The 13,266-nt window shown below is 56.5% G+C and overlaps 1 protein-coding gene across 10 annotated transcripts in view; it reads right to left on the reverse strand.

The window, feature by feature from the left end:
* Positions 1-1,377: 1,377 nt before the first annotated feature.
* RBM20 (RNA binding motif protein 20) overlaps positions 1,378-13,266 on the reverse strand; it is a 218,731-nt gene continuing 206,842 nt past the window's right edge. For all 10 annotated transcript variants that reach the window (XR_016221567.1, XM_089314042.1, XM_051823573.3 and 7 more), the window contains 2 exons: positions 8,294-8,415; positions 1,378-4,293 (listed from right to left, as the gene is read on the reverse strand). Coding sequence is in view for 9 of the 10 variants with exons in the window: in XM_089314042.1 (XP_089170168.1) it covers positions 4,183-4,293; positions 8,294-8,415 (233 nt within the window). In the remaining variant the exon portion in view is untranslated. The remainder of the gene's footprint in view (positions 4,294-8,293; positions 8,416-13,266) is intronic.

Here is a 13,266-nt window from a genome sequence, read left to right on the forward strand (position 1 = left end):
TTGTGACAGCCAAAGAGAACAGGCTGCTCCCAGGGGCAGGTGTCTGTCACTGCCGAGGGAGAGGATCCGTGCTTGTGACTGATGTCACAGGAGCACAGAGGGGCTGGGCTGGACGGAGCCAGCACTGGAACCTAAGAGGCCTGACATGTGCGGCGCTGTGAGGGGCGCACAGCCCAGTGCGCAGGCTGTGCCAGTCAGGCAGGGGCAGCCTGGAGTCTATTCCTGGAAAGGTGGGCAGGAAGGGCGCAGGGGCTCCCGCCCAGTGGGCTGGCTCAGAACCAGCCTGGAGGATCCACAGGGACAACAGCCAGGCCTGGGGGAGGGGGGGTACCTGCACAACTTGCAGGAGGGCCCTGGTACAGGTCACCATCAGCTGAGGCTTCCCAGAGTTGTGCCACATAGAGTGACATGAAGGAATTCCCCCAGGCCCCAGGGACACCCCCCAGACATCCTGGATCCTGAACTTAGGGCAGCAGGATGAGCTCCAGGCCCTTTGGCCAACGTGTCCCCGATAGCACCACAGAGGAGGCTGGGAACTGGAGGCGTGAGCTTGGCCCAAGTGTGGCCACAGCGGGTAGAGGTGGGCCGGAGAGCAGCCAACAGGCTGAGCAGGAACTTCACTCAGATCCACAAGCGCTCCCCGTCATCGCGGGTGGGCGGCCCCACTCTCTCCGCCCCTGGGTCCAGCTGCCCAGCCCCTCCCGGTTGACTCAGGAGCACCGTCAACAAGAGGGAAGGAGCCAGAGGAGCTTGCAGGCCACTCAAAGAACTGGCCAGCTACACCAGGAGACTGCACTGTTTTACCAGAAGAAACGGTTAAAAAAGAACTTGACCCTGGAAATATGGAGGTTGCCGTCCAACACACAGATCACAAACACACACACGGTGCAGCGCTATGCAGCTTACCAAGTGCTTTCACCAGCAATTATCTTCACCCGGAAACAAGCCCGGGAGGCGATTATGATCATTAACCTCTTTTATAACAAGGAAGCCGGCCTTGGAGTCATGCGGCTGAGAGAGGCAGGGCCAGGCCTCCGATCTCTGCTACCGGGCTAACCACCACAGCTTCATCTTCCCGGGGGATGGAGTAGCCGGGAACAGCCTGACCCCAGTGCAGCACTGGAGACCAGGCAACAACCGTAGCAAGGCTAGGGATTTAAACGTGGCCCAGAGGGCTTTCTGCTTGAGCCTCCCAGCCGGGAGCTCCCAGCTTTGTTAGGTTCCGGCGCTGGGGACCAAGCCCCGAGAACCCGAGCCCTGTGCTGCTCTAACCAGGTGGACGTAAAACATTGTGGTTCAGAAGCACCAAAGCCCAGCTGTGTGCTCAGTGAGTCCCACTCCCCCCAGGCGCCAGCCAAACGTGTGAGCCACGGCCACTTACTCACAAGCTTTCAAATTCTCTTTATTAAAAATCAGGTTTTTCCTTTTGTAAAAACACTTCGCGGTCAGTTATACAGATAAGGAAAAGTGGTGACAATTTATGAGACACTCAACAAATTCCAACACTTTACAAGTTCAAACTTAAATTAACTAGTGGGTTTGTTTTTCTGTTTGTTTTCCATGAAGTCACAAAACAAACTCTGGTCCAGTTCAAGTACAATCTAACTGATCACGGCCTCGGACTGTCTGAAAATGGGAAACTGACACTAACGGCTGCTGCTCACGCCAACGCCAAGGTCGCCAAATTCTTTGGGAATATTGTCTGGATCTACTTTTTTGCAGGTGGTCACAACAAAAAGAAAATTGCACAGGCCTTTTGTTAGAATAACCCAGAGCAGAAGTGAATCTGCCACTCAAGGGAGCAACCGCCCTTGAGCAGTTTTCTGGTGAGACACTGAAGTGGGTGACAAACACTGAGGAAAAGCTCCACGAAATCAGCCTTTCCCAGTGGCTTTTACTGCTGCACCGTGTGACATCCATAGGAATCAGAAGTGCGAATGATAGGGTCGGTGAAGGGCCATGCTGATGGAATTGTACAAAAATAAATAAAATAAGTTACCTATGTACACCCAAGTAGAGAATCTTACAGGGTTTTAAACTGAGGGTTCTCAACGAATGCACAGAGAACCTCTCCGCTCTCCCTTCCAGGGGCTCCTCCGGCTTCCTCCAGGAAGACGGTCAGTGTTTCAGCAAGGGAGCCAGGACATCGCTGGGGGACCTGGCCATCTGGGTTTCCATGGGAACGCCGCGGAGGAGGGGCTGCGCCCACTTTGCAGGGATGGTGCCTTCAGCGCCTCTCATGGAGGCTGAAGGTTTTTCCCAGCAAAGTTCAGCAGGGAGGCCACAGGGCTGCCCCAGCCTCGCCCCCGGAGGGATGAGACGCACAGGGCGCAGCTTTCTGGGAAATGGAAGCAGCGTAGCTGTAGTCAGAGTGCGGCGTTAAAACCAGCAGAGTCAGCCCGGGGAGGGTCTGGGCCGGAGAGCCCAGCCTTCTCTGGGGGAGAGTGGGGGGGGCGGGGTTCCTTCCTCTTCAGCCTCTCTTCAGCACACCTGTCCCAGCAGCCCTGCCTGGTACGTGCATAGCTCTCCTCTCCCAGGCTCCCAACCGCTCTCTCCTCAGCGGCGACCGCCAGAAGCCTCACGCTCAGCTGACAGTGATCACTGTCGGTTCCACCCTGGTTTCCTTCCCGTGCCTCGGTTTCCCCCCAACCCGTCAGCGTGAACTTGAGCATCTCGCCACCCCCTCTTCCACTGGTGCAGAGGACAGAAGGTGCAGGGTGCTCTGAGCTACCATTAAAAGAAAACTGCAGAAACAAGAACCCCGCACAACCCCTTCCCAGCGTTCCTGGCCACAGTCAGGAACGCAAACAGCAATCTCCTGGGGGGGACCCCTGGGAGGGAGACCCCTCCCCCTTATTTTACTTTTCACAGGCTGAGCCCCAGAAGGCACCTGCAGAGGAGTGTCTCGGCCCAGGAAACAGCACGAGGCTCCCGGCTGACTTCCAGGGTCCACCCGATAGCTACATAGTGCCTCCTGCGCCCCGACACCTCTGTTCCAGCCCCTGCCGAAGGAACAACCACCTCGAGACCCCGCTCCCCCGGCCGGGGCACAGCACGGGGCGGTGTGGGGATGAGGGCTCTGTCCTCTGCAGCATTCTGCCATCCAAGCCGGCCCGTGCGGTCAGCGCCGGGAGCCCTCGCCCCCTGCCCAGGCTGGAAGGGACCCACCTACAAACACCTACAGCCCTCTCTTCCTTCACTTCTCCTGCGCTCGGGGGCCACTCGGGGGAGGTCAGTGCACCTGGGGTGCAGGCACCAAGGGGAAACCAAGGCCAGGGCCACCTCCTCGCCACTATCACTGGAGCTGATGCCACCCTTGCAGACCTAAGCCTCGGCAGCAGCCGTCTCGGCTGCAGGGAGAAGGCATTTTTGATTTCATTTTTAAGTGAAGCGGCTCCATATCCAATTCATCGCTCAGGAGAGGGCAAACCCTGACATCTGCTGATGGAGGGAAATTTGGATGAAATTGATCTGGGCTTCCAAAATGTAGGGTTCTTTTCTTTCTCCATAAAAATGCACTTAATTTCCGTTTAAGGCATGACTCTGGCAGACTTCTAGGAGAGTTAGCAAAAACTGGAGTTCTTCCAAAAGGTGGTGCAGCTGGGGGAAGGGGTTCAGGAAGCCAGCCCCGGCCTCTGCCCTCTGATTATCTTCTGTGCCCGTCTTGGGACCGCAGGGGCCCCCTCAGCTGCCCCGCGCAGACACGCAGACGCCAGGCGGAGAAGGCGCACTGAGGCCCTGAAGTGCTTCTCTTGACACAGGCGTTGCTGCTAAACTTGGCCGTGCATGGCAGCCTGGCCTGGCCTGTTCTATCCCAGCAAGAATTCGGGCACTGTGAAGATCCCTGAGAAGCTGGCTTTTGTGAAAAAGAAACACTCCTTGGCCCAGGGAGGGGGTGAGGGCGGGAGATGCAGGGGTTGGGGGGGGGCGAGCAGTGAACTGAAAGGCTGTTGGAAAGAGGCCAGGTCCCCCAGGAGCGGGGTGGTGACCGCTGCGGCCAGGCCAGGAGCCGGGTGACACGGTTCCTGGAGGCACTTCAGACGCTCTACACATCTCTGCCAGGCTCTCCTTCCGATCGGGATCAGGCCTGTCTGGCGCAGGGCGAGGCCCGTAGCAGGTCCTTCTTACCCCCCAGCAGCAGCAGCAGCAGTGGCAGCGGCGGCAGCGGCGGCGGCAGAAACATCAGGGCTTTTTCCTGTCAAAGTGCGGCACGATTCCGCTGTCCTCGGGCCTGGGGCTGCCTGCCCCCTCGGGCTCCTTCAGGCCCTCCTCGGCCAGCTGGGACAAGTACTTCTGCGGTGCAAAGACAGGGACAAGGAGGCAGGGAGGCGTGAGTGGCAGCAGGTGGAGAGCAAGCGGGGTGACAGGCCCCCTCTCCTGTCACCTGTGTCCCATGGGTGGGCCACCCTTCCCTGGCATCCTTCTGGGGCTGCGGGACCCATGCTAAGGCCCTCCTAGGTTAGTTGACAACTCGTACGTGCCTGTCGTAGGAAAAACACAAAGTCCAGATACTAACAATAGCAAACACTTCCACAGCCAGGCACTGTTCTAACTGCTTGGCTTCTACAAACTCACTTAATCCTCATGGCAACTCTACCTGCTTTCCAGAGAGAGCAGGCAGCGGGTCCACGTGGGAGGGCGGGAGAAGATGAGCCCTGGCCCACAGCTATTGGGCAGCGGCAGCACAGAGACTCTTGGTAACCCGTTTCCTGCCAGGGCAGCCGGTGGGGAGGGTCCTGGAGCTCCTTCCACGGATTCCAGCATGCACATGTCAGCGCTGTAGCTGGGGCTGCTTCCACACAGTCCCTGAACACTCGCTGCTACGACTGGCCCCCGGCCCAACTAGGTGAGCCAGGTCAGGAGGCCGTGCAGCGTCCGCAGTGGACATGGTGAGACGGGATCAGGGGCAGCAGGTGCACAGAGCACTAGATCAGGAGTCAGAAGCATTCCGTCCGGCACAGTGTGTGAGCTCTGCTCTCAAATGACCAGGGTTCAAATCCCAGCTCGGCCGGCACGTCACCCACTAACTCGGACGTCGGTGGGGTGAGGGTAGCAGCAGTGACTCCCACATTTGGGGGGGGGGGGAGTTGTGAAGCTGGAGAGAAGCTGCACAAAGCATCTGGCTCGGTGCCTGGCACAGGGTAAACACTCAGGCATGTGGGTCTCCTCACAGCCTCACAGTCCTAATCCGTGAAATGGGATGACAGTGTCTCCCACCTCCCCCCTCCCGGGGCGACAACCAGGGTCACATGAGAGGATGTATGTGGAAAGCCCGGGGCTGCCCTCTTGTTCCACAGAAGAGACTGGCTGGCTTTCAGGGCCGGGTGCAGCTTGATGGGGAGCGGGCACCTGCAGACGTCCATGGTCAAGGCTGCTGATGCGGAGCCTGGGTTCATCTGAGTGGTGGGAAAAGGCGCACTGAGGGAGGCAGTGCACCGTGTGTGCAGGCCTGCTCTTTCTCAGGGCAAGGGTCTGCTCTGCCCATCTAGCGCTGCGTCCACCTGCGGTCCCAGGTCACTCCGGGTGGTTCTCCCAGAGCCTTGACCTGCAGTGGGCACAGCAGGGGAAGGTCAGAGAATGGAGGCTCCTCCCACCTGCTCCCTGCCTCCAAGAGCCATCCCGACCCCTCCTCAAGGAATCCTGGTGGCTGCTAAGTTTACATGTGTCTGGCTTGGGTGTCAGCCAGCACCCACTTGCTTGGGTCTGAATTTTTCCCTTTCCACACGTGTATCCGGGGGTGAGGTGGGTGAAGCTGTGAGGACTGAGACATGCTGTCAAGGCTACCAGAAACCCTATCTAGGAAGCCTGTGGCAGAGGCACTGGCTCCCCAGCAGGTGCACAGTTTGGGCAGCATGGCGGGGGGGGGGGGGGGGCATTAGCCAGCATCTACACATGCCTAGAGAATCCGAGGAGGGGCTCTGGCCTGCGGTGGGGGGATGGGGAACGGCAGTTGGTCAAGGGGTCTGACCCAGAGGCTCAAAGCACGGGAAGGCCACTGCCCTGGAGAAAACAGGATTTGGAAGTAGAAGCCCTGGCGAGTCTGAACACTTGCTAACTCCCTGGGTGACCCTGAGCTGTGTGGTCTCGTCTCCCTGAGGGCGTCACAGTCTGCCTGAGAGAGAAGGTTCCTACAGCGACACGTCAGAAGGCACTGGACAGACTGCTTAAAATGCAGACTCTCAGGCCGGGCCCAGAGAGGATGAGGAAGCGAGTGAAGGGGCAGGGTCGAATCCAGGAAGCCATGTTTTGAAGAGGAGCCAGTTGGCAGGGGGAACAAGGTTAGGGGGGGCAGCAGGACCAGGTGACCTCCACAGCCGCTCCCAGCCCGGCCACTCCAAAGCTCCCATCGCGGGGGACCGGGGTGGGAGCGTCCTCGGGCCAGCTGACTGTCCTCAGCCGGCTCTGGGGAGCCCAGTCTGAACTCCCTGCTCTGGGCCCGGTGGTGGCCTCAGGCACAGGGCAGCTGCTCTCCAGAGGGAAATCAAGAGGCTTAAATGACCTGAGTCTGGGCATGGCCCACGCCAGCCTCTTACAAACGGTGACCCGGGCCAGGACATCGTGGGTCTCAGTTTCCAGGGCCAGCTTAGTAGAGTAAAAAGAGGAAAGTGATTAAGAATCAAGTGATCTAGCGCTGGGCCCAGCGGCTCACTCTGCAATGGCTGAATCTTGCCGCCTCGCTCTGAGCCTCAGTTCCCTGGGTTATAAGACCAGAGAGCCCCGACCAGAGCTTCTTAACTGGGGGGAGGGCATTCGAGTCATCTGGAGAACTTTCTCGAATTGCATGTCCCTGCCTCCCCACTTCCAGTTCTGTTGAATATCTGACCTGGGACGTGCACTTCAAAACAGTGCCCAGGTGAGTCTGGTTTACAACCTGCTAGGTCAGGCCCTGTTTACCAATTGAACTGTACCCCGAATGCATGGCTGCAATTAGGGTGCTGACAGCACAAGGACTGCGTGACTTGAGGCCTTGAGGGTCAATCGTATCTGATCACTCGTAGTAAATGCAGGCGGCGTCTCAAGATACTCATTCCGGACATTTGAGACGCCATGCCTTCTGGTAAGCTGCCAAAATGTAGCTTATACCAGAAGTTCATTATGAAACCACACTCTAACATACTCTATGTTAGTTGGGTAGACATTGTAGAACATTATGCCCTATTTCATTGATTTTAAGACACCTTTTTCCACATGTTAACATCTTTGCAATAGAGATAGATTTCACAGTTGGTGGATTCTCACCATTTAATTGACAACATTTTTTTTCTTGTTGGTCACCAAAAATGGCACTGTAGACTGGCTATAATGTAGTATATAGGATATCTTTTACATGCTACTTTTTTTTAAAAAAGCTATTTTTATTTATCTGAAGGCGGAATGACACACACACAGAGCGGCAGAGATCTCCCATGTGCCGATTCATCTCCCAAATGCCTGCAACAGTCAGTGCAGGACAAGGCCAGGCTGTCCCAGTGGCCAGGAACTCAGTCAAGTCTCCCACAAGGGTGGCAGAGACTCAAGTACTTAAGCCATCACACCCAGGGTGTGCATTAGCAGGAAGCTGGATCAGAAGTGGAGTGGGGACTTGAACCAGGCACCCCGATACGGGATGTGGGCATCTCAACCGCTGGGCCAAATGTCCGCCCCATATATGTGACTTTTTAATTTACTATATCGCTTTTGTGATTTATTGCTTGACTCCTGCACTAGAATGGGAGCTCCATGAGGTCAGGGGTTTTGTCTGCTTTTGTGGCTGTCTCCCCAGCTCCTGGAGCAGTGTCTGGTACACAGTCTGTGACAGACATCTGCTGTCTGCATGCACATTTAAACAGAACATGACAGTGGACCCTGTACCAAGGAACAGAAGCAGGAATACCAATACCTGGAGCACCTAGGTCTGGTGGGAAGGGGTCAGCCCCACGAGGGGTCAGGTGAACAGCAGCCTAACTCAGGCTACTCACAGTGGCTGGGGAGGCAGGCATTTTAAAAAGCCACCTAAACAGAATGTGTCAAGTATGAAAGTGAAGATAGACGCCCTGGAAGCACTTGGGAGACAGCCCCCACAAGGCGCAGACTGGTGGGGTCAGTTCTGTGGGTAGAGGGGGAGTTCTGCATGGTGGGAGGGCACAGAAACTCACAGTAGCAGAGGGCAGCCCTGTGTGCATGGGGTAGGGTTGGCTGCCTGCTCCCAGAGTAGGCCTTGAACTTGGGGCTGGAGTCAGAGACAAGCCAGCTGAGGACCCTGGATGCCTGGCCTGGCCCCACAGGGTGCTGAGCAAGGAAGGCCAAGGGTTACCTGCAAATTCCTATAGTGGACAGCACTGCGGCAGTGGGTCACCTTGGCCATCTCCTCGCTGGTATAGAACAGCCCACACAGCTTGCAATAGAACCCGGTCCTGGGAACCACGAACTCCACCCCTGTAGGAGAGGGGATGCACAGGCGTTAGGAGGGCGCCCCCGGCCCCCAGCCCTTCCCGCCACCAAGCGGACACGGGGGTGACAAGTTCCACTCTCCCTCATGGTTGACTTTGGCTGGTTCTCTTGCTCCTCCAAGCCTCGGTTTCGTTTGCCAAGCGGCTTCGCTCACTGGTGGCTGTGAGTATGAGCGATGCCGCCGTGTGGGGTGCTGAGTGCTAGCAACTAAAGGCTCGGCCACTAGCTTTGGGGACGGTTGTCCCCATCTTCTCCTCGCAGGCAGAGCAGGAGGAAGGGGGTTTTGCATTTCACATCTCTAGCCCATGCTCCTCTCTGCTGTCGCGGTTGCTGTTAATTTAGGAATGACGTTCATTGAAGAAAACCTTGCACACAAAGGGAGGCTAAAAAGCCACCCAGAGCCAGGCAACCCCAGGATTTCTTTCCGCATGGCTTCTCTCTGGCAGGGCCCTTTGCGGGCAGTCTTAACCAGCTCCTAAAGCAGCTCTGTGCCTCCCTTTCTCCTAATGCGCACATTTCTCTACCTGCCTCCAGCCTTTACGTCCCAGCCGTCAATGTCACAGTGAATGTGTGGCTCACTAACTGTAACTTCCAGAATTCCAGGAGGCCTTTTGATTTCAAGGGAGGGAGACAATGGGCCCCAGGCATCGAGAAGTGACTGTCACAGCAGAGGGCTCATCTTTGAAGGGTGACTGCCCGGGTTTCTGCAAAGAGGTGTTCTGCCAGTCACGCAGTCTCCCCTCTCCACCCCACCCCCAACCTTTTCTCAAAAATGATTTATTGATTGATTTATTTGAAAGGTGGACTTACAGAGGGCAAGTCAGAGAGAGAGAATGAGAGAGAGAGAGAGAGAGAGAGAGCGCGCAAGTGAGAGATCTTCCATCTGCTGGTTCACTCCCCAAGTGGCTTCAACAGCCAGGGCTGAGTCAGGTTGAAACTAGGAGCCTGGAACTCCATCTGGGTCTCTCATGTAGCTGGACGGGGCCCAGGTATTCAGTCATCTTTTGTTTTCTCAGGTTCATTAGCGGGAGCTGAATCGGAAGCAGAGCAGCCGGGACTCCCACCTGCACTCATATGGGATGCCAGCATTGCTGATGGCAGCTTAACCTGTACCACAACACCTGCCAACGTGGTCTCCTCTTGGAGATGTGGTCAGCAGGGTGGAGAAGGCCCAGGTCTGAGAGGGTCCCGCCCAGACACTGAGGACCTAGGCATCTTGGGGCAAGTCAGTGAATCACTCCTGGGGTTCAGTTTCCCTGCCTGGAAGAGCATGGACCCTGCTCAAGGGCATCTGTAGTGCGGCTCCAGCAAGGGGTGAGCCGGCAGGACTGCGAAAAGCAGCAGCCACTGCAGAGCGAAACAAGAGGGCTGGGCTTGGACCACACTGGGGCCACTGCCTGTGTGTGAGTAGCACCTGTAGCCAGGCTTGGCTGCTCCCTCTGCTCTGCTGGGGGTGGCAACGTCAGAGATCAGGCCACACTGAGATCCGCCCATGCAGGGGACACATGGCAACCTCTGGCAGTGAGGGAGAGGCAAGTCCCCCTCCCCCCGCCCTCCGGGAGGGCGGTCCTGAGCCACAAGACCACATCCTGGCTGCTCTGCCTTCTCTCTCCTCCTCCCTCCTCCCACCCAGGGACAGAGCCGAGGGCCGGGAAGACTCTGGCTTAGAGACGCAGCCTAGCCTTGTCATTAGAGCTCCTTTTTCCATTTCACTGTGTGTGAAAGGGCAGCCCTGGGGAGGGGCCAGGAGGCCTGCCCCTGCCAGCCTTGGCTGCTCGCTGCCTTGTGGTTTGCGGCCTATGGCCTCAACTAGCTTGCTCTAACTGCCACATAGCCTTGAGCCCTCAGCAGGCAGCAGCAGCCCCCAGAAGTGAGGGGCTCAGGCCTCGCTGCCTGGAGGGGGCCAGAGGGCCCTCCCCAACCGCTCTTCCCACCCTCACCGCAAAGGTAGGGAAGGTGGCCCCGGCCCTGCTCCCCTCCACCTCATGCCCAGGCCCTGGCCCTGCCTTGTGCTGGTCCAGCCATGTTAAACAAAGCAGAATTTTTCCTCTTGCGGCCACTCCACCGGGAGCTGAGAGCTCTGAGCCCAGCCAGGCCCTCGGTCCCAACTCAGACCCCACGGGATCCACCAATCAGGTGGGGGTGGTGGTGCTGAAGGCCTGTCCTGGGACCCCCGGGAAGGGGTATAGTTGCCTCGGGGGTGGGGGGGTCCACTGAGCCTGACACTGGTATTGAGCTGGCAGCATCCATGCCTTTTAAACAAAGACCCCGCTGCCCTCTGTGGGGCTCAGGGCAGCATTTCACTTCACCCAGGCGAAAACACCACCAACAAGCAAGAAAGCAAAAACGAGGGAGGCCACGGGGCAGGGCCATGGTGGAGTGGAGAGAACACTGAATTTAGAATCAGACGGATGTAGGCGTTTTACTTGTGCTGTGTGACCCCAGGCACGTCTGAAACCTCTCTGCAACAGTAACACCACGCATGTCGTTAGGGGGAAGCACCTATCATCTTGCCTAGTGCTCAGGAAACATCCGTTCAGAATGTTACCCTCCCAGAAGCCAGCCTGAGCAGCGGCCTCCTGCAGAAGCCGGCTCTGCAGCCTGCCACGACTTTTCCTGGCCTCTGTCCAGCAGGTTAGGGCAGTACGGGGAGTCACAAGACAGCCCCAGGAAAACAGAAGCTAGGCAGGGAGAATCCCCGGACAGCCTGGGGTTGCTGCGGGCCCCTCAGCACTCACAGCGACACCCTGGGATGCGGGGGACCTGAAGCAGCAGCAGCACATGTGTTGCCTTGGCCGTGACGAGCTCTGGAGCTGCTCGGTGCTCTCTCTGCCTCTGTTGTAAAGTACCATCATTAAAGCTGCTTTTGGCTTCTAATAATAGCTCCTGGCAGCAGCCACTTAATTCCGTCATCCTAGTAAAGCCAGCACTGGGATGGCAGTGGCGGGGGGTGTTCTGTGCACTGCAGGCAGGGGCAGTGACACTGGGATCTGAGAGGAGCAGGTCTTAGCAGGCCCACACCGGCCAGGGCCACCCAGAGCTGGCCTGAGTCACATGGGCCATGCCCTTCCCCACCATGACCCAGCCTCTGAGCAACAGGATCGGCCTCTCCCCATGGGGTACCCGGTCCTGGGCACTCCTCATGTCACCTCCCTGCTGTCCCACAGGGACCAAGCTTCCCTAAGTGACCAATCTTGGAAGGGGAAGGTTATGCAGCCCCAGTAAGAGGAAGCACACTACAAGGGCACTTCACAAAGTTCATGGAAAATGCAATGAAGTATATTTTGGTGTAAAAAAAATATCATGAAATCCATGCAAAGTTTCTGCATAATGTGCATTTCCATGAACTTTCAAAAGATTCTTCATATGCGTGGATTTCAAAACTATTTTGTTCGATAATAAACTTTCAATTCCACTTTCCACAAACTTTTTGAAGTACTCCTGTAGTTCTCAATAAACAAACAGTAAGCCGGCGCCGTGGCTCAATAGGCTAATCCTCCACCTTGCGGCGCCGGCACACCGGGTTCTAGTCCCGGTTGGGGCGCCGGATTCTGTCCCGGTTGCCCCTCTTCCAGGCCAGCTCTCTGCTATGGCCAGGGAGTGCAGTGGAGGATGGCCCAGGTGCTTGGGCCCTGCACCCCATGGGAGACCAGGAAAAGCACCTGGCTCCTGGCTCCTGCCAGGATCAGCGCGGTGCGCCGGCTGCAGCGGCGGCCATTGGAGGGTGAACCAACGGCAAAGGAAGACCTTTCTCTCTCTGTCTCTCTCTCTCACTGTCCACTCTGCCTGTCAAAAAAAAAAAAATAAAAAAAAAATAAACAAACAGTAACAACAGAAAACCCTTATTAAGTGCTCTTCTGGAAGGCACTAAGACCTAACAAATATTTTTCCATTTAATCCTCAAAATAACTCTCGGGAAGGCTTCTGTTATAATCCCAGCTTCATAGATGAAGAAGTCCAAGCAGAGGTTACATAAATTGCTTTTTGTTACCCAGCCAGCAAGTGGCCGAGATGAGGCTCGAACCCGGGGAATCAGATTCCACGGTCCGTGCTCCTCACCTCCTGCGCTTGCTGCTGCCGGAGCCAGAGGAACTGGCGAGCAGAGCGGTCTGAGAACAGAACCCTGAGCTCTGGCCTGGACTTCCTATGAGATCTTGGGGAAGTGTCTAGACTTGAGTGCCCCCACCTGTCGAGTGCACACGATAGGATTGTGCCTCTTCTCTGTGGAGTCTCAAGGTCAAGCAAAGACCACGAACATGCACAATCTGCAATGCTCCAAGCCAAACACAACCTAAATGCCCATCAACCCGTGAATGAATAAACAGAGCGTGGTACACCCACATCTATGGCCCAATCCTGCTCAACGAGGGAAGACGTGGACTACTGATACGCTCACCCATACAGACGAATGCCAATTATGCTGAGCGAAAGAAGCCAGGCAAAACCAGGACGCACTGTAGAACCCCCTCCACAGTCAGCTCTAGAAAACGCAAATACTTGGTGGTGGAAAGCAGGTCAGTGGTGAGCGGGGGCCTGAGGCGAGGGGAGGGAGGGATCACAGAGTAGCACACACTCCCTGTCTTGGTCTTGCTCAAGGTTTCTCGGGTACACACGTATGTCAAACCGCACACTTCACAACGGTCAATCACACTGATAGAGCTGTTTCCAGAAAACCAAAATGAGACATCATTTTCCTACTAACAGGCTCACACAGACAAAAGACAGATAACGTGTGATGCTGGCAAGGAGGTGGAAGATGGGAATGCACTCCCAAGGTCACAGAGGAAACTAGCATGGCCTTTGTGCAGTGCAATTTGGCTGCTGTCACGAGAATTT

Source organism: Oryctolagus cuniculus, chromosome 15 (genome assembly GCF_051225735.1).
Source record: "Oryctolagus cuniculus isolate XC-2025 breed Fujian yellow rabbit chromosome 15, ASM5122573v1, whole genome shotgun sequence".
In the NCBI taxonomy this organism is placed as follows: domain Eukaryota; kingdom Metazoa; phylum Chordata; class Mammalia; order Lagomorpha; family Leporidae; genus Oryctolagus; species Oryctolagus cuniculus.